Source organism: Bos indicus x Bos taurus, chromosome 5 (assembly GCF_003369695.1).
Source record: "Bos indicus x Bos taurus breed Angus x Brahman F1 hybrid chromosome 5, Bos_hybrid_MaternalHap_v2.0, whole genome shotgun sequence".
NCBI lineage: Eukaryota > Metazoa > Chordata > Mammalia > Artiodactyla > Bovidae > Bos > Bos indicus x Bos taurus.
In genome coordinates this window covers 48524566-48546735 of record NC_040080.1, presented here as the reverse complement: position 1 = coordinate 48546735, position 22170 = coordinate 48524566, and the positions used below count along the sequence as shown (strand labels likewise).

Here is a 22170-nt window from a genome sequence, read left to right as displayed (position 1 = left end):
GACTAGACAGACTTTTGTTGGCAAAGTAATGTCTCTGCTTTTGAATATGCTATCTAGGTTGGTCATAACTTTCCTTCCAAGGAGTAAGAGTCTTTTAATTTCATGGCATAGATTAGTTCTCTCGGGATACCTGTTCAGTTCAATTCAGTCACTCAGTTGTGTCCGACTCTTTGCGACCCCATGAACTGCAGCCTGCCAGGCTTCCCTGTTCATCACCAACTCCTGGAGCTTGCTCAAATTCATGTCCATTGAGTCAGTGATGCCATCCAACCATCTCATCCTCTGTCATCCCTTCTCTTGCTGCCTTCAATCATTCCCAGCATCAGGGTCTTTTCCAGTGAATCGGCTCTTTGCATCAGGTGGCCAAAGTATTGGAACTTCAGCTTCAGCATCAGTCCTTCCAATGAATATTCAGGACTGATTTCCTTTAGGATTGACTGGTTTGATCTCCTTGCAGTCCAAGGGACTCTAAAGAGTCTTCTCTTCAAGTCTACCTGTTGGGCGAATACTAGATGCTGAGTGATATCTTGGGGCCTAGCAAGCCAGAACTTCAGTAGTCACTGATTCTTTCCCCAAGGAGAAAAGGATTTTGCTCTATTCATTTTAGCTCTTTGCTCCTTCTTTGCATTATTCTTTCTCTGGCTCCTCAGTGTTCTTCACTGTAGGTTCGGAAGCTGCTTTCGTGTAGACTGGTGGATTCAGAGCACCCTCTAGAGACATGTACTGATGTGAGAGTTGGACTATAAAGAAGGTTGAGCACTGAAGAATTGATGTTTTCAAACTGTGGTGCTGGAGAAGACTCTTGAGAGTCCCTTGGACAGCAAGAAGATCAAACCAGTCAATCCTAAAGCAAATCAACCCTGAATATTCTTTGGAAGGACTGATGCTGAAGCTGAAGCTCCATTACTTTGGCTACCTGATTAGAAGAGCTGACTCACTGGACAAGACCCTGATGCTGGGAAAGATTGAAGGCAGGAGGAGAAGAGGGTGGCAGAGGATGAGACAGTTTGATGGCATCATTGAGACAATGGATGTGAGTTTGAGCTCACGTCGGGAGATAGAACTCAGGAGATAGTGAAGGACAGGGAAGCCTGGCATGTCTACAGGGTCACAAAGAGTCGGAAACAACTTAGTGACTGAACAACAGCTAGAGACAACAGCGGGATTTGTTACACTTGAGAGAAGTAGACTTTTCCTATCATTCGGTTGCTGGTGCAAGTGAAATGTGCCAGGAGTGAGTGAGATGCAGAAGCAGGGAGCAAGGGAGGGAGGGTCCACCTTTTTTTCACTCACCCCTCCCTATCAATGCACTTCTTTGGCTGCTTATATACCCGGCCCCCAGATAGATCTGAAGACAACAAGCCACACAGGATTTCTCTTCCTGAGCACAGGGAGTCAACTGGAAAAATTTCCAATGGGACTGTAACTGAATCTAGTGAATCCCAAATAGGTCAATGACTCAGGGCTAAGGAACTCACTAAACATGATGCCTGAATTATCTTCTTGGGCATCTAGATAACATATCCTGTTCAGTTGTCAGAAGAAGGAAGAGAAGAGCTTATTCAAGCACAGTGAACTACAGAATGAAATTTTATTTTTATTTTTCAAATACTTATTATTTATTTTGACTGCACTGGGTCTTAGTTGTGGTATACAGGATCTAGTTCCCTCGCCAGGAATTGAACCTGGGCCCCCTGCATTGGAAGCACCGAGCCTTACCCACTGAGACCACCAGGGTAGTCCCTGCAATTTTAATTATAAAATTTATCCTCAAATATTTAATCTCCAATTCTTTCTCATACTCAGTTCTTTTAAAGTTCCACATCACTCCTGTCACTAAAGAAACCTGAAGAACAACACATTTCCTGAATGTAGAGGCGCAAGAGGAGAGGGGATGGGGGCAGGGGTACTATGGTGAATAATGATGAAGAGAGTGTGATAAGACCCAATTCAGGACCCAATTTTGCCTTGAATAATTAGCAAGAATTATCAACTTACCAAAAATCAGAACACATATCTGTTTCTACTCTTTTTTCAAATGTGGACCATTTTAAAAATCTTTATTGAATTTGTTACAGCATTGCTTATGTTTTATGTTTGTTTGTTTTTTCAACTCTGAGGCATGTGGGATCCTAGGTCCCCAACCAGGAATTACATTTGTGAGGTAAAGTCTTAACCACTGGACCACTGGGGAGTTCCCTTATTTCTGTTTCTGAAAGAAAATGATGAAATAAATTTCTTAGAGTGAGGATGTTAAAACTGTTAAGTTTATCAAAGAAAACATAAAGGAGTTTATTTCTAATTTCAGTTAGGCAACTGCTCTAAGCAGGACACAAACCGACTGACTTTAAAAGTAGGTAATTGAGACTTTCGATCTGTTCAAGATATACCATGAACAGAGTACGTAGGTAATCCAGAGAATTAGAATAGAAATTTAAAATTCATGAAGTGAAAGTCACTCAGTTGTGTCCCACTCTTTGTGACCCCATGGACTATACAGTCCATAGAATTCTCCAGGCCAGAATACTGGAGCGGATAGCCTTTCCCTTCTCCAGGGGATCTTCCCAACCCAGGGATCGAACCCAGGTCTCCCACATTGCAGGCGAATTCTTTACCAGCTGAGCCACAAGGGAAGCCCTTAAAATTCATATGCATCTGATAAAACATGTAAGATTTCTTGCAATTAATTAAAAAAGATAACCCAGCTAAGAGTCGGACATGACTGAGTGCCTTCCCTTTCACTTTTCACTTTCATGCATTGGAGAAGGAAATGGCAACCCACTCCAGTGTTCTTGCCCAGAGAATCCCAGGGACGGGGGAGTCTGATGGGCTGCCGTCTATGGGGTCGCACAGAGTCGGACACAACTGAAGTGACTTAGCAGCAGCAGCAGCAGTTTAAAACTGGACAAACAGCTCATTCTCAAAGGAAGGTATCCACGTGGCCAGGAAGCACAGTTAAAAAGGTGCTCAAGTAATTACTCTTCAGACAAATGCAAAGTAAAATGACAATGATGTATCACTTCACACTTAACAAAACTGATACATTTTAAAATATTAATGCCAAGCGATGGTGGCCATGTGGAACAACCTGAATTCTTAACCCTTGCTGGTAGCATAGAATAGTATGACCTCTTTGGAAACCAGCTTAGCAATTTCTATTGCAACTGAATATACCCACCTTATGACCCAGTAATTCCACTCTTGGGTGTATTATATCCAGGAAAGACAAGTGCATATGAGATGAGTGCCTAGGAGCACTAATGAAAATATAAAATATGTACTTAGTAACTTTATTTACAAATAAAGAAAGTAATTAACAAAAATTTGGGGGCTTCCCTCATAGCTCAATGCAGGAGACCCAGGTTCCATTTCTGGGTCGGGAAGATCCTCTGGAGAAGGAAATGGCAACCCACTCCAGTATTCTCACCTGGAGAATACTATAGACAGACAGGCTACAGTCCATGGGATCTCAAGAGTTGGGCACTACTTGTGACTAAACCACCACCAACAACACAAATTTTAGGATAGTAGTTATTTGGATAACGGGAAAGCAGGAGGGGATTCTAAGGGGCTTTTGGTGTATGGCAACACTACATTAGTTTGGCTTGGGTGGTGAACACATGACTCTTCACTTAATTATTACTGTAATTGCACTGATACTTTATGATTTTATGTGTAGTTAATTTAAAGTATTTTTGCATTTAAAAAAGATGAATTTGCGGGACTTCCCTGGCAGTCCAATGGTTAAGACTCCATGCCTCCACTACAGTGGGCATGGGTTAAGGTTGAGGATCTAAGATCCCACATGCTGGGTGGTGTGACCAAAAAAGCTAAAAATAAAAAAGATAAATCGTTTTAAAAACTGCTACCCAAATGTGGGAACTCACTTCCTTTTTAAGCCTCAGCCTTTCCATCTATAAACTTATTGGGATGGAGTGTAATATTCAAGGTGTCTTTCTGTTCTTACACACTATTGCCCTGGAACCACTGGGAAGCTAGGCAACATGAAGATGGAAAATAGCCCTAATCAGGAAATTATGAAAGATCCATGATCATCAGTATAAGTGGTCATTAATTAGCAGAGTTGGATATCTAGGCTTACACCCTGATACAGAAGCAAAGCCTTCTAACTTGCATGTATCATTTTGGGAGAGACTAGATGTCTGACTGCTGGTCAGTCTTGTCTGACTCTGTGATCCCATGGACTGTAGCCCGCCAGGCTTCTCCATCTATGGGATTCTCCAGCCAAGAGTACTGGAGTGGGTTGCCATGCCCTTCTTCAGGGGATCTTTACTACCAAGGGAGTGAACCCATGTCTCCTGCATTGCAGATGGATTCTTTTCTGACTGAGCCATCAGGGAAGCCTAGAAGAGACTAGACTAGCAAATAATAATGGAAATTGGTTAATAATACATCTCACCAAAACCTTGAAAAACAAACGAGTGAGACAAAACAGGGCATTTGAGGAATCACTCACCAGAAGAGCTTCCTTCTCAAGTTGGTTTCCTTGAGGAAGATGGAAGACCTCTTTGCCTGTGAATTGCATATAAATGCTCTTGTTAATGGAAACATCTAGCCCAGATCCTCAGAAAACCCAGGCTGAGGAAGAACCTTTATGTGCAGATAATTTACTGGAGGGTGCACTCTTAGGGCACCAGTTGCATATAAAATTGGAAGTAAGGCAAAAAGAGCAAGTAGTCATACGTTCCCACGCCCATCAAAGATTTACAGTGGATACTGCCGATGTTAGATTACACATGAGCACAAAGGAGCCTTGAAAGTACTGCAGCTCAGAACCACCCACTGGACTGTGAGGTGAGGGAAGATCTATGTTCCTGATTTCCCCCTCTTTTCTCTTTTCTATTGATTAAAGTCTGTAGGAGACGTAGATAGGCTGACTAATGCCCTCAACAACCTAATCATTGGTTGTTGTCGTTGTTTAGTTGCTAAGTCATGTCTGACTCTTTGTGACCCCGTGGACTGTAGCCCACTCGGCTCCTCTGTCCATAAGATTTCCCAGGCGAGAATACTGGTGGGCCACCATTTCCTTCTCCAGGGCATATTCCTGAACCAGGGATTGAACCCACATCTCCTACATTGCCAGGCAGATTCTTTACCACTCAGTCACCAGGGAATCACTGGACACATAACAGTTTGTCATCCTAATATAACCAAAAAATGCCTCTTCAAAAACCTTGCTCTGAAGATTGCACAGGAAAATGTTCATGAAGTATTCTGCAACTTTAAAGTTCCTGTGGCAGTTCACTATCATTGAGTGGTGTTGCTGCTTAGGAAAAAAATCTGGAAAATATTAAAATAGAATATATGATCTCCACTATCATAAAGGGCTCAAACGTTATGGCAAAGTGATTCTTTTCCTCTTTAAATATTTCTTGCCTTTTTATGGTTCCAAAAAATATATATATTTATACATAAATATGGAGTTCGAGTGAACTCTGGGAGTTGGTGATGGACAGGGAGGCCTGGCGTGCTGCGATTCATGGAGTCGCAAAGAGTTAGACACGACTGAGCAACTGAACTGAACTGAACTGAACAGATTGTGTTGGAGTAGGCAATGGCAACCCATTCCGGTATTCTTGCCAGGAAAATTCCATGGACAGAGGAGCCTGGCAGGCTATGGTCCATGGGGTGGCAAAGAGTCAGACACGACTGAGAAACTGAGCATGCAGGTTGTGTAGATTATAGACTTTTCTCATAAAGCTATTTTAAGCGTGAAAGGGACACTAGTCACAATTGCAGTGGTACAGTATGAAACTGCATTGGCACACATACATAAACTGTCACATGCACAGTTGTGCAACACATAAGGGGTGGTGCAGCTGAACACCAGTGGTCAGATTAAAATGGTCTTGTTGGTTTACAGGGCTTCCTTGAAAATAATGGGCTGGAAGGGCTTTGGGAAGGGTTCACTCAGCTTCATGAAAAAGGCAGATTTTGGTGGCGACGGGCACTTCTCAGAAGCTCCAGGTGGCCTTCTTTGTCCCATTTTTCCTGGATGACCTTGAGGACCTATCCTCAAGATACATAGACAAATGAGGAAATAAGTCTGAACTCATGCATTTTATGATCAGCATATTTCTGTCTCCCTCCCTCCCATCCTTTTTTAGTTATGATCTTACAGGTTCTCTTCAGGGATCTCTCTCTAGTCTATGGGAATGGCATCCAGTGCTTACTTTTGTCATAGTTTTTACCACACTGAATTATAACCCCCTCCTAAGTACTTGTGTCCTTGACTATACCTGAAGTGTCCAGAAGTCAAAGTATATTTTCTGAATGTATAAGTGCATGAATTGTTTTCCTTATCACATAGGCAGAATAATATGTTTTCTTTATTATAAACCTTCTATCTAAGGACCACTTTCTGTAGGAATCAATGCAGAAAAATCCAGAAATCTTATTATACTATATAGCTAAAAGACACAGGTCAGTGATACTGAAACCCACGTAAGCATTACAGTTGCCCATGGAGCTCAAAAGGCTCTCTGATACCCTGTCTGCACTCTCTTCTAAATCTGAGTCCCTGGTTGTGGAGCTGAGGTTAATGATGTACACTGGTCAATCTGATGGAACTCACTGTTCTCAGGTATCCAAGTGACAGAGCAGATGTTCAGAGCTGAATGGAGATCTCTTAATCCCCAGCCTATTGGTATCTTTCCATGATACCACCTTGCCCCTGACTTCATGAGAATCGCCACTGCTTCAGTGTGAAATATGTGCTGCCACACTGCACGGAAATAACAATGATATTTGCAAAAGTACTAGCTTTTTTCAAATAATTATCTATCAATTTTTATTATCAATTTTTCAAACAATTGTACTATCAAACAATAGTACAAGGTATTTTTTCAAACTAATTATCCTTACTGATAACCAAGCATATGGGCACTATCGATGTCTTTTTTAGAATATAAAGTTAACTTATTCTCTCATATACATGACCACACTTAAAAATTAACGAACAATCTGAATATTCATGCAAGTCTTGTATGGTATGCTCTCTAAATTCACCAGGTTCAGCCATTTTCTCTAATCTAGCAAAAAAAGACTTGTCTCTAAATGTTTTACAAGTGAGTTATTTTTCACATTGTGTTTGCATGTGTGTGGGTGTGTGCATGTGTTCACGTGCATGTGTTAACTGAGTGGTCTTTCTTACCACGTGAATCAAAATGTATCTCAATTTACTTACTACATTTTCCCAATTCTAGAGAAAGAACTAAACTAGTGGGAAAACACCAGGTCTCTAGCCAAGAGCTGCAGTACTGGTGGGTGAATTCTTAGTGAGCTTCCGGCCAAACATCAATATTCCATTTAGGGAGCACTTCTTGTTATGTAGTTGACTATGTGTCACCTGTCCCATTGCCAATTTATGTATATTAGATTGAAATGTTTGCAGTGTCAGTACTTCCCTGATTTTGCCCCACAAAACAGCAATTTTGAACGGTTTAGTGCTTACTATAAATAACAATATGCAGATGGAATCCCTTTTTTGGAGATCTTTTCGAAGTACAAACCAACTGCCTCAAACGCAGTTCACTCCTCAACAAGATGGTGAGGGGATGAGAATGAATTTGTGCTACTGATACTTTTACTCATAAGAGTTCTCCCACATTTCTTTATAGACACACTAAATGAACCTAATGCATGTTTTTGTCCTTTCTACACACCATAAATAGCAAGTAGAGTTACAGCCTTGGGTCTCTATTGGTACATCAAATTTCCTGAAACCTTTCTAAACATATAGGTAATTTGCATCTATTCCCAAGTTCCTGATTCAGTAACTGTAGGATGAAATTTTGACATTCTGATGCATAATCAGAATTAAGAAAATAATTCGTAGGCACTGAAAAGGAGAAATGCCTTGCTTCAGTAATCTTATCAAGCACATTTGGGAATTTAACTGGGTCTGTGAACATTACAACTAGAGAAAGGAAAGACCAGTAAAAGCAAAACAAAACTACCTCTCGCCATCTTCACCAGGTATTGCCAAAGGACCTGGAGGGCCTGGGGGCCTCAGGGTCCCAAAGGTTCACAGGTTCAGAATCTCCTTCAGTCTTGAGATCAGCTAGGGCTGATATGATGGGCAGAGCCCAAATCCAGAAACCTAGAGCAGAAGAGTAACAGAAAAAGTTCTCACAGACTTGAAACCAGTGCTGCTGCTCGAAGGATCGTATTCCCGCCCCATCAAAGGGATGCAAACCCTCACAATCCCAAGAAGTATCTGTCACTACAGGCGTCCACATCAATGCTGGGACTAGGGTCAGAGAAGGTTAGGAAGGTTCCAAGGGCATTATCCCAAATGCCCTCTAGATGGGACATGGAGAAGGCAGAAGGGACCTGCTGATCTTTCCTATTGTAATCCAGTGTCACTTCTTCCACCTTATGCTTCAGCTGGCCTGAAGCCTCTGGCAGCCACACCTGCTACTTGGTCTTAGTCGTGATGGTTTGGCATCTGAAGTCCACTCATTTAAGCATTGAGGTTTCTTCCTTGGAGAAATTGTCTAGTTTCATTTCTTCTCAGTTTTTCCACCTATACATGAAGGGGTAATTACGCCTATCTAAGAGGGTAGCATAGGGTTTGGGGATAATATAATGAAGTATTTAGCACAGTGAAGGCACAAGGCTGACATCCTACGTAAGATTATCCTGACCATTGCTCGTCTTGTCAATATATCTAGGTGGTAGAAATTTTCCTTATTGACATCCTTTTATTCCCATTAACAAAGCAAAGCCTGAACATGGATTTAAATCTAACAAAATAGGTCAACAATAAATACAAATTCTAGAGGAAATTGTCCCTAGTTGTCCTAATGACTGAAAGCTCTGTCTGTGCTGATAAATCAACTATTGTAGCAGAGTGGTCCTAACTGTTATTACAAGTCTAAGGTCTGTGTCTTCTTAATAATCTTAACACTTGCTTTAAAAGACAACTAAGCCACCAGTCATATCCTTGGTAATGAAAACTGGCTGTAATTTCTGATTCCATTGATGACTTACAAAATGTTAAGTCAAGTAATTATGAGTGTAAATCAAGACAATTATTTATCAAAATAATCTGAGAATTTGTCAAAGTCAGACACATTTTCACACATGCTAGCTCTGACACTTCCCAATTGTGCAACCTTGAAGAAAATAACTAAACTGTTTCTCAGCCTCAGCTATAGTGGTGCTATGAATGCTGACATAAGTCACAGAATTGCTTAGAAGCAAAAGAGAATGATGTAATAAATATGCCTGCCATGATGCATGGTATATCAAACAGTCCCATGTAGTAACTCCTGGCCCCTGGCCCCTACCCTCTGCCTTCTAATGAAAAGACTGTACATATTTGAGCATCTTTATGACCAGAAATTATTGATGGTTTCTCATATGAAAGCCTTGGAGCATCTTTAAATAATTTTAAGATGGTCATGAGAAAAATCCCAAGTGTTCAGGCTTACATAGCCCTTATTTTATTTTTGTAATTTTCTAGACCTCTCTGTGAGGTTGAGAAAGTTTCAGCATTACATTCCTCATTGGAGTGAGGAAAAAATTGAAGTCCAGGAAAGGGAAGTATTTTGACTTCTTTGAGACTGTTTTACAGGATGGAACTTTTGTTCTATAATATTGTTCTGTTTACTCTTCAGTGATTGTGCTGTTATTTAGTTATGGCCGAATCTCACATGACTGGAGATGAGTGGGGAATACCTTGTATGTTCAGAGTCTAAACTGTACCCTACACCCCCTGCCCCCAAATAAATATACACAGACATATACCTGCTTGCCGCTCAAACACAAAGTTTTCTCTCACACACACAGTCATTCAATACAGGTTGCCTACACTGTCCTCAGAGATATTGTAATAGTACTTCCGCTGATTAGAAAATATAACCGCCACTGGAAGGTGTTATTAAATAATCAGTTGACTTATTTCATACAATGCTCCTATATGAAATCTTTGGGAATAATTTTTTCCTATCCATATTGCAAATTCCCAAATAAAATGCATATTTCTCATTATGAACAATATGAATTATATAAGGGGACTTTTTTCTGTTTTGTTTTGCCTGCAGGAAACTCAGCTTCATATTTCCAACTAAAATTTTGAAACTGGGTAGGTGCACACATCTGCACTTTAATTGACCATTAGTATGGTTTTACTTTTTGTCTTTTGTCTACTTCTAATTTTCTCCACTTTGTACTATTAATTTATGTAAGATAACTCACATAATATTTAATGATAACATTATTTTAGAACAGACCAATGAGATTTCATATTATGACTTGCTTTTGTGGATGACGAAAAAATGGACCCTTATAAATGTTAAGAAGCTTGACCAGGGATGAGATATGACCTGCACTGTTTCCTTTATAAGCCAAAACTCAAACTCTTAACCAAGGTAGCATGTTGATCCCCACAGGAAGGCTAATGTGACGTCGACATTCTGATTGATGCATAGTTTGCTCAGATGGAAAGTGAAAGAAAATCTCAGGGGAGCAAGGATGAGACAGCTAGTGGGTAACAAGCTGGAGTTTCCAAGCTCTGAACAAGAGTCTCGAAACACAAAACTGAAACAGTTCTGAAGTGCTTGGTACTGGCCAAGTACAGAATAGCAGTCCTTGAGACTCTGTTCCAGGAAAGGATAAGCATCTGGATCCGGGAATGCCAGGAAGAAATAGAGCTAATATTGCTTTCAGTCGGAGAAGGCAATGGCACCCCACTGCAGTACTCTTCCCTGGAAAATTCCATGGACGGAGGAGCCTGGTAGGCTGCAGTCCATGGGGTCGCTAAGAGTCAGACACGACTGAGTGACTTCACTTTCACTTTCCACTTTCATGCATTGGAGAAGGAAATGGCAACCCACTCCAGTGTTCTTGCCTGGAGAATCCCAGGGATGGGGGAGCCTGGTGGGCTGCCGTCTATGGGGTCGCACAGAGTCGGACACAACTGAAGTGACTTAGGAGGAGGAGGAGGATTGCTTTCAGTGGAACACTATGTTCAGGACTCTGATAGCACAAGGGGAGCTAGAACAGAAGTTGAAACTCTGATGTATTGGAATCTAGACAGAACAACCCAGAGAGCAGTGCATCTCAAAATCAGTCTGTGAAATCACAACACCACAAGTGCATTCTGGAAGGATTCAGGCTCCTCTAAGGAATTAGTTTCTCATAGACTGGTCTGTGTTCCTCCTAGAACCTATTGGATTGAGAGGTGAGCCAGGAATCCCAAGACTGGCAAGTCAAAATGTAAAATGCCCTTGTGGAGAAAGGTCAGTCTTCACAGTGAAGCAAGCCTTCCTCCACCCTCCACAATTGTCGTCTTTCCAGAAGGACTTAAAGGACTTACTTGTCACCCTGCTTCTTTAACTTATATGCAGAGTACATCTTGTGAAATGCTGGGCTGGATCAAGCAGAAGCTGAAATCAAGATTTCTGGGAGAAATACCAATAACCTCAGATATGCAGATGACACCACTCTTATGGCAGAAAGCGAAGAAGAACCAAAGAGCTTCTTGATGAAAGTGAAAGAGGAAAGTGAAAAATCTGGCTTAAAACTCAACATTCAAAAAGCTAAGATCATGGTATCTAGTCCATCACTTCATGGCAAAGGGATGGGGAAACAATGACAACAGTGACAGACTTTATTTTGGGGGGCTCCAAAATCACTGTAGGTAGTGACTGTAGCCATGAAATTAAAAGCTCCTTGGAAGAAAAGCTATGGCCAACCTAGACAGCATATTAAAAAGCAGAGACGTTACTTTGCCAACAAAGGTCCATCTAGTCAAAACTATGGGTTTTCCAGTAGTCATGTTTGGATATGAGAGTTGGACCATAAAGAAAGCTGAGTGCTGAAGAATTGATGCTTTTGAATTGTAGTGTTGGAGAAGATTCCTGAGAGTCCCTTGGACTGCAAGGAGATCCAACCAGTCCATCCTAAAGGAAATGAGTCCTGAATATTCATTGGAAGGACTGATGCTGAAGCTGAAGCTCCAATACTTTGGCTACCTAATGCAAAGAACTGACTTCTTGGAAAAGACCCGGATGCTGGGAAAGATTGAAAGAAGGAGGAAAAGGGGACAACAGAGAATGAGATGGTTGGATGGCATCCCTGACTTGATAGATATGAGTTTGTGTATGCTCCAGGAGCTGGTGATGAACAGGGAAGCCTGGCGTGCTACAGTCCACACCAGGTTGCAAGGAGTCAGACACAACTGAGTGACTGAACTGAACTGAGCCTGCAGGAGTCCTGAAAATTATTATTTCAACTTTGACATAGAGCTTTAATATTCCAAAGTGAAGGTTTAACTAATGATGAACCAAACTCAGGTTTTGGAAAAAACATCTGATGGCCAAAGAAGAGTATGATAATATTTTTGATGCTATAATTATGTTATTGGAAAAGGGGGATAAGGTGTGGCTAGAAGCATCTGAAAGTGAGGAATAAAAGCAAGCAGAAGTCACTATTTCTCAGGTTTCCTTAATTCATCCCTGAAACTCTAAGCCTCATATGAGTCTGCAACCTGGAAGGGAATAAAGCCAGGTTTCACTTTCTAAAATCTTGGATTTATTCCTCTCCCTCTTCTGAGAAAAATGGTTGCATTTTTAAAAAAAGGCATATCTACTCTCATTAAAACTGGGGCTTGAAAGATGTTATCAGAATCAGGAAATGAACTCAATCAACCCCATCCTTAAGACCAAGGATATTCCTGTTTACACCACCCCGACTAGAGTCCACTGGACCCCAATTCATCTGTCTTGGGAAGATGTGATGAATACATTCTCCCCACTTTCCCTATTCACATCCCATCGTTTTTCAGAGTTTTTTTGTGCCTGAAGATCTTATTCTCTGTGCGTTCTTCCGTGTAAATAATTTTCTGTAATTCACCCCATTGGCTCTCTCGGGGGCTTCCTTGGTGGCTCAGTGGTAAAGATTCCACCTGCAGTGCAGGAGATGAGGGTTCAATCTCTGGGTCGGGAAGATTCCTTGGAGGAGGAAATGACAGCGCACTCCAGTATTCTTGCTGGGGAAAATCCCATGGGCAGAGGAGCCTAGCGGGCTACAGTCCATAGTGTTGCAAAGAGTCAGACACAACTGAGCAACTGAGCATGAACACAAGGCTCTGGCAAGCCTATTTGTACTACTGAAGGGGCTGAGGCGAAACTGGAACTTTCCCCTGCCAATAATAGAGGGCTAACAAATTGTGATCATTCCTCTTCTTGAAACATGAGGATGAATTCAAATATTGTATTAGAAAAAGTGGCAATAGCTGCTGTAGCATAGTCACCTATAACTCTCAATAGCTGAACAAAGTGTTCACAAAAACTCTGCAAGGGTATTTCTGAAAAAAGAGTGAATCTCTTTTTAGTAGTAAGAGAACCAGAGTCCTTCCTTGTTGTGGATGGGGATCTTCTTCAGCATGTGCTTCCAGGTTCTGCACATTCAAAGTGGCAGAGGAGGAAAGAAGATGGATGGGAGTACATGGGAGAAATCTGTGGCGAAGTCTTCAAAGTGACTCCCATTACGAGTGCCAATACTGGAAGCCAGTTGCATGGTCCCTACTAACTGCAAGATGAAGAGGATTTCCATATGAAACCAAGATGAAGGAGAAGCAGTTTGGGGGAACAGGTAGCCAGTCTCTGATATAGAGATTTACATCTATCCATATGTATAGATATATTCTGTATGTATATCTATATTTGCCTTAGTAGCATGTCAAAGCCAACATATGTTAAGAAAGACACAAGGCTGAGTTTAGAGGTAAGAGAAGTAAACAGGGAAATTAAGACACAGGAGCTGCTTTTTCCCTACAGAAGTTATTTTCCAATATGTTCATATAGGAGCCGCCACTTAAATGCTTTATGAGACAATGAAGACACAAGTAATGTCCCAGAACTATCCAAGATGGGGAGTCTTGTGAAAAACCCTCCAGTGACTAAGCTCCCCAATGATTAGATCAGGATAAGAAAGAAACAACTAAATTTCCAACTTTTTCCAACTACCGAAGAGTGTCAAGAGAATATTGCCTTGGTGGATCTATCTTATTAAAGTCCTGGTTGGCTGTTCCATTCCCCCAACAATCTTTAAAATTTCTGGCTAGTTCATTGTTTGCTCTAACTATTATCAAGATGTCAGACTAGCTGTGGTGTTGGCTTTCCCTGATCTTTGGATGCTCATAACACTATTTTGACAATGGCCTGGGCGTGGGCTTTTCCACCTACTGCTCAAAATAAAGTCATCCCCTCTCCTACCAGTCCTCCTAGCCCTCCCCACTCCAGCAGAACTTCAGGCCCAGAGTTAGGAGTTAGATGGAAGCAGCCTCCGATAAAGAAGCCATAGACTACCACTGTTCTTAATGAGGTTCATTGAACTTTTTAAATAAATATTTCTTAGTTTTTTGTGTACTTTGATCATTTCCCAAAGTTGCAATTTTTGTGTGTGGCAATTTTGCCCCGTTTTATTTTTGCTTTTTAAAGAGAAGATTGTCAGGCTCTTTCCTCAGCTATTTCCAATGTCTCATTCTCAATTAATTATATTTTTATTAACTTAGGTTCACTTTGGCAAGCACAGAGTGCCTGGTTGGCACACACAAGGATGTCAGTAGATTGATTATTATAGAAAAGCAAAATGTTCTCAGAAAATATAGATAGTAAGGGACACAAGCGGAAGAAAAATCTCCTGGGCTCTAAAGTAGGAGAAAAGTGTTTATTATTCTATATTTAGCTCCAGTTTTATCCACTAAATCACTTCCTGCCCTGGGCTAGTATCACAGTCTATAAAATTATGGATTTAGACTAGAGGAAATGGGATAATAGTCCATCTCTCATATTTCTGTTATCCTGGAAGAGTCAGAGATGGGTTCATCTCTAACAAACAAAGTTCATCAGCTTAATAGTCCCAGGCTTGGCCATCACAAGAAGAGATGACTTCCAGATATGGGTGGACAGAAATATTTCACTTTGAATGTCAATTTGTGAGCTTTCCTGGCATATTTAAATGTTTGACTGATCTGGTTAAAAATTAACTTTGACTTCAGCTTCAGGAGACCAGAAAATCAAATACTGAGAAAAAAACAATCTATTAAGTCATCTACCATAAACTTTCAAAAACAAGCAGGTGATCAAGTTATAGGACAGGTGAGGAGGTGGTCAACGAAAGCGCTTCAATGCCTGGGGGAAGGAGAAGAGTCGGGTCCATGAACATTGCAGGTAAGTTTTCTTATTAATATCTACAGTAATTAAATTAACCCATTGCACTGGTAGATAGCACTTTCTAAAGCACTTTAGTCTCCCAGCATGTGATTTATATTATTTTTTAAAAATTAGAACATCTCTGGAAGGCAGCTGCCTATAATGCTGGACAAAAATAAAGACACTTTTTCAAATTTGCCAATTGGATATTGCAAAGGGAGTATAAGGAATAGAAGCTAACGGGGGACAAGGCAAGACCTTTGCTTTCATTATGAAATCAATATCAAATCATTCAAATTGAAACAAGGTCATTATGACATAAATCAGGGATCTCCAACCCCCGGGCCATGGACCAGGGGTAGAAGGTTCAATGTGTCATAAAGGGGACAATATAACAAGTGCATTAATAGGAGCAAGTATAATGCAAGCATATTGATCTTATCAGCTTGATACTTCAATGTGGAATGAAGGCTACTGCACTAAGTAGAAGGTTTAGGGTAGTGGGAAGTAGTAGTTGGCTGATTCAGTCTTTGGTATTTGTCGATTCATTCACCAACAAACAGCTACTCCTTATGTATCTTCTGGTGAGATTACTCTCACCAATTGTTTAAAGATCACTGCTAAACAGATGGCAGGAGGCTCTGAGTCCATGAGAGGTTTGCATAAGATTGAAGAGCAGCATTATTTCATATAGCATAAATTAGAAGATTTTTTTAAAAATTTCATTGTGTTCAACGTGAAAGTATCTCAGTTCAAAGTGCTTCCTGATATTGTCTGGATAAATCACAGCATTGGTGCATGTAGTACTTCATGGAACTAAAGATCGAAATAATATCAGTTTCTTGGAATGGCAAAACCATCCAGCCAGTTGACAAAATTTGTAGCACAATATCTTTAAGAGAGTCTGATCCATTTCCCAACCTATCTGAAACTTCATTGATTTTTCTTCTGATCCAGGTTTCTGGATTTTAGCTCAGTTTGTCCTCTTACTTGTGGCCAATGTCAAGTCTTCAGCAGACTCTGAGCTGTGTGGACCTCGTGGAGCCCGAGGACCTCCGGGACTCAGTGGTCTTCCAGGGCCACCTGGTTATACAGGTAAAAAAAATTTAATGGCTCTCTTAGCCTCCAGAGTGTCTCTTTGGTTTCAGTGTTCATAGATTCAGTGAAATCTTCCAGGTGATCTGATGAGAATATTGATCATTGAGATAAGTCATTTTTTGATAACGAATGACTATGGCCTCTTTTTCTCAATTCTGTAGAATCCTAAGATTCATCTACTAAGACAGCCTCCAACTCCCAAGAAATCTGTATGCTCAAACAGCTGTTCAGACACACTGGGTGTGCAGTGCAAGTTGAGACATAGGAATACAGCCCCATCTCTAGAAGTGTAGAGCACTTATGTTGGCATCACATGGGGCAGGTGTAAGCTGAGATTCGTCCAGTGATACCACAGGCATATGAAACAGCAGATACTTTGACATCCTGTTCCCTTGTCATCTGCTGAGAAGTACATTTGGTTAAGCTCCCATGGAGATCCCATCCGCTTTGAAGACTTGTATTCAACTTCTAAAGCAATGGTTTTGAAATCTGGTTGAGCATCAGAATCACTCCCAGACTTGTTAAACATGTAGGTTCCTAGTCTCCATCCTCAGAGAGTCCTCTAGAAGCCTGCAGTGTAGACTAGCCCTGAGTGACTGGGGGACTCTGGTTGGATGGCATTCCATAGCTGTTCTGATAAACAGGCATGTTTGGATACCTCTGTTCAGAATTTCCATTTAGTCCTGCCATAGTGTGATCCTTAGATTTATCTGGGTAACTTCCAATAATGATCCTTAATACTCAGCCTTATAGTAAAGAAAAGACATGGCAGAACATGTCTAAAGATCCATTCATATACTTATTCATTCAATTACTCACGTACTGAACATATTTTGAGTGCTAATTTTATAAATGATGCTGAGTATGACATTTAGGAAGAAACTTAAGTACGACTCTTGTTCCCAGTTTGGATGAGGCCGTCACTTAAGGGGAGGATTATAATTCTTTGTGGTAATTCTTTATAACTATGGGAACAATGAATACCAGATGTGGTACAAGGAGACAGAACTTTTCCAAATCTAGAGGAGAGAGGCGAGCCTTCTGGAAGCAGTGATGCTTGAGCTAGGCTCTGACCAGTGAGAAGAAAGTAGTTGGAAGGGCAAGAAGCATAGAAAGGAGAAGTAATTCATTTACTATGCAAAACACAAAACCTTAAATGATATCATTCTATTTTCTGTTTATTTTGGAATCTAGGACCCATAGGTATGCCAGGACTAACAGGGAGACCTGGGCTTCCTGGACCGGTTGAGAAGTGCCCACCCCTGCCTCAGTCTGCCTTTTCCGTCAAGCTGAGTGGGCCTTTCCCAGGACCCTCCCAGCCCATTGTCTTCCAGGAAGTTCTGTACAACCATCAGGGCCACTTCGACCCCGCCACTGGTGTGTTCAACTGCAGCGTCCCTGGTGTGTACCACTTTGGCTTTGACATTGAGTTGTTTCAGAGTGCTGTCAAGGTGGGTCTAATGCGGAATGGCATCCAGATCCGGGACAAGCGAGCAGAAGCTGGGGATAGCCACGAGCAGGCTTCTGGAAGTTCCGTCTTGGAGCTGGAGAAAGGGGACAGGGTCTGGCTGGAGTCTAAGCTGGACAGAGAAGAATCTGAAAAAGGAACTACTCACGCTGTGTTTTATGGGTTTTTGCTCAATGGAAATTAAGACAGCTAGGGGTAACTGCATGATTCTCTCCCTCAAGTAACTCTGAATTTAAGAAAAGAAGCTTCCTACATCCCAAATGTTTCATCTAGAACTGTTAAATGATGAACAAATCACTAAAACAGTAATGGCCAACTTGGACAAAATGAATGTACTACCAATTGCTGAGACCAATAAAGATGCATGGTTCATCAATTTATCAATATTTTCTTGTGATTCCCAAATTTCAAGATCCTGGGTGGCACAAAGAGGGTGAAAAAACAAAGTGAGGTAGGAGGCTGGCCAGCCAGGTTGCTGTTAAACACACCAGGAAAACCCCCATTCAGCTCGTGTTTTGCTTACCCCCACCCCTCCTCCCTGGTGGCTCAATGGTAGGTAAAGAATCCCCCTGCCAAGGCAGGAACTGTGGGTTTGATCGTTTGATCCCTGGGTCAGTAAGATCCCCTGGAGAAGGAAATGGCAACCCACTCCAGTATTCTTGCCTGGGGAATCCCAGGGACAGAAGAGCCTGATGGGCTACAGTGCTTGGGATCACAGAATTGGATCATGACTTAACAACTCAACAACACCCCACCTCACCCCCAGGGGACAAAAACCTCACTGAAACTCTCAAATCCATTTTGGGAATTAAGGATGTAAATATACAAGTAAATATCTCTGGCAGAGATAGCAAGTTTGCTTAAAATACCAAATGAAGATGCTTCCCATCAAATGATCGCCCTAAAGATAATTGGATGAGTGATAGTGCATAAGGCAGAGGGTCAAAGATGGAAGTGAAGGAATTTCTGTGGCTTCATAGTTTTCAGATTAATAATTAATTTACTTGAAACTGCTACTTACTTACTTACCCAATATCCCTTCTACCAGTTTCTATTTTAGCTAATTTTGTTCACATTGCCTCAATGAACCCAGTTTAAAAAAAAAAAAAAAGTAATTTTACCAGCTGCTATTGCATTCAGGGTGGCCACAAAAAAACACTATCCTTCCTGGTGAGACGTAAATGCATGGTACTTACAGGAGTCTTATTTAAAAGGGATTTGACTCAACTGGCTTATGTTTTTGGCCTTTGATCTCTGCCCTTTGCTTTCTCCTTTTCTTCTATAAGGATTGAAGATGCAGTTCTTACAGCTGCAACAACCATCTTCCAGGCATTGAATCAAAGCCACATAATCCATGGTTGAATAGGAGGATAAAAGTAACAATGTTTTTTGTACACTGACATAAGTCATCTTTATGCTACTGATGACTAGACTTTTAAAAGAATATTGGGGACTTTCCTGGTGGTCCAGTGGCTAAGACTCTGCTCTGCACTCCCAATAAAGGGGCACTGTATTCAAATCCTGTTCAGGAAACTAGATCCCACACGCTGCAACTAACCATCTCGTATGCCACAACTAAGACCCGGTGCCAAATACATGAATTAGTATTTAAAAAAACAAAAGAATATTGACAGGTTTCTTTTTATTATTGAAGTATAACTTAAATACAGTAAAACACAAATCTAAAGTAAACTGTTTAATTTTATATGCATACAAGCATGGACCCATCATCCAGATTGATACATAGAACATTGCTGTCATCCCAGAAGTCTCCTTGGTGCCTTTCCCATCCACAATCACATCTGCATCATTGAATCCATTTTTCTGACTGTTGGCATCATTTATCAATTATCTTTGCCTATGCTTATGCTCAGGAGTGCAGGAGAAGGGGACAACAGAGGATGAGATGGTTGGATGGCATCCTAGAGTTTGAGCAAGCTCTGGGAGTTGGTAATGGACAGGGAGGCCTGGCCTGCTGCAGCCCATGGGGTTGCAAGGAGTTGCACACAACTAAGCAACTGAACTGAACTGATGCTCCCTCTCAGTTGCTCAGAAGTGTCCAACTCTTTGCGACCCCATTGACAGTAGACTTTGAAGCTCCTCTGTCCATGGGATTGTCCTGGCAAGAATACTGGAATGGGTTGCCATTTCCTCCTCCAGGGGATCTTTTCAACCCAAGGATTGAACCCGCATCTCCTGCATCTCCTGTATTGGCAGATGGATTCTTTATCACTGAACTACCTGGGAAGCTGTCATCTTTGCCTATACCTGTACTTTGTATAAATGATATAATCCAATATAAAATGTTTTGTGTCTAGTCTTTTTTCACTCATCATTATGTCTGTGAAATCCATCCAAAATGTTTCATTGAATGGAAATGTAGTCTTCCATTACAAATATGCCACCATTTATCTATTTGTCTACTCTTTTATCTACTCTATTTATCTAATCTACACCATTTATCTACTCTTCTGCTGATGGATATTAGGGTGACTTTGTGATTGAGACTCAGTTTAATGAACATTCATTTCAGTCACTCAGTCGTGTCCGACTCTTCGCGAGCCCATGAATCGCAGCTCGCCAGGCCTCCCTGTCCATCACCAACTCCCAGAGTTCACTCAGACTCACATCCATCGAGTCAGTGATGCCATACAGCCATCTCATCCTCTGTCGTCCCCTTCTCCTCCTGCCCCCAATCCCTCCCAGCATCAGAGTCTTTTCCAATGAGTCAACTCTTCGCATGAGGTGGCCAAAGTATTGGAGTTTCAGCTTTAGCGTCATGCCTTCCAAAGAAATCCCAGGGCTGATCTCCTTCAGAATGGACTGGTTGGATCTCCTAATGAACATAAGATCCATTTAATAGAAGAATCACAGATCCAAAATGGTATCACTTGTGCTAAAGCTCATGATACCAAACTTAGATTTAATACCTAACTTAATTGTAGTTTTGATCTTCCTTCAAAATGTAATCTTAATCAACCAGTTTGGAATTTTCTTGTCAGCACCAATGAGGTAATATGTCACGTAGGTTCTTTCCATCCTGCAAAGGAATGAGTCAATCCATATGATGAAGTTTTCACCATTTCCTTCCCTCCAAAAGACATTGTTCCCTAATATTTTTTATATTATGTACCACAGCTTGTTCATCCATTCATGAACAGTGACTCATTGGTTTGGGGCTATAACAAATAAAACTATCTGAAATATTTATGCACAGGTTTTTACAGAAATATGCATTTTCATTTCTCCAGGATAAATACCCAGGAGTGGGATTGCTGGTTGTAGCTTTTAGCATACATATCCTGTACATGTCTTATTAGACTTTTACACAAGTATTTCATTTCATCAGAGCTATAATATATGGTATTGTGTTTTTCATTTCTATTTGCAATCAGTTCACTGATAGTAAATAGAAATATGATCGATTTTTGCGTGTGTGCTGACCTTGTCTCCTTTAATCTTGTGTAACTCACCTTTAACCTTGTGTTACCTTGTGTAACTCACTAATTAGTGCTAGAAGTTTCTCTTGTAGAGTCCTTGAAATTTTAACATAGACAATTGGGGCAGGTTTATTTCTTTTGTTTCCCGAATGGCATGTCTTTTATCTCCTGTAACTGTTTATTACAAAGGCTACAACATCTAGTCCTATGTTGAAAAAGAGTGAGGGCAAATGTACCTACCTTTTCCTGATCTTTGGGAAATGAAATTTCATGGATACAAATCTGAGGAGTCAGCCTATGATAAGTTGAAAATATATATGCTAAACGTTACAAAAATCATACTAAAAAAAAAACCAATAAAACCAAAGGTATAGATAATAACCCAATAGTGGAGAGAAAGAAAATGTATATGTATATAATTTGTATAAGGAATACTACCCAACCATAAAAGAGAGTGAAATTTTGTCATTTGCAGCAACATGGAGTGACTTGGAGGGCATTACAGAGAAAGACAAATGCTGTATGATATCACTTTTATGTGGAATCTAAAAAATACAACCAACTAGTGGATAAAAAAGCAAACTCACAGATACAGACAACAAACTAGTGGTTACCAGTGGAGAGAGGGAAGGGGGTTAAGAAAAAGGAAAGGGTTATTATGGGATTATATGAAATCATGTGTGTGAAACTTTTGAAAAATGTAAAGCACTATAGAATCTAGGCCTGGCATGCTGCGATTCTTGGAGTCGCAAAGAGTCGGACACGACTGAGTGACTGATCTGATCTGATCTGATAGAATCTAGAGAATCTTTCATTAGATTAAAAATAAGTAAAAGTTTAAAGAGCCTCTATAACCAGTGTACATGCTCTTCAATAGGAAATAGTTATATTAAGCATAGGCTATTCATGGTGGTGGTGGTGGTTTAGTTGCTAAGTTGTGTCTGACTCTTGTGACCCCATAGACTGTAGTCCACAAGGC

At 40.9% G+C, this 22170-nt stretch overlaps 1 protein-coding gene across 1 annotated transcript; it reads left to right on the top strand.

The window, feature by feature from the left end:
* The first annotated feature begins 15035 nt into the window (after nt 1-15035).
* On the top strand, nt 15036-18135 carry LOC113892682 (protein HP-25 homolog 1). The gene is made up of 3 exons (XM_027541854.1): nt 15036-15203; nt 16143-16280; nt 17478-18135. Exons 1-3 carry the CDS (start codon nt 15161-15163, stop codon nt 17933-17935), a joined length of 639 nt encoding a protein of 212 aa, XP_027397655.1. The 5' UTR covers nt 15036-15160; the 3' UTR covers nt 17936-18135.
* Nucleotides 18136-22170: the final 4035 nt, after the last annotated feature.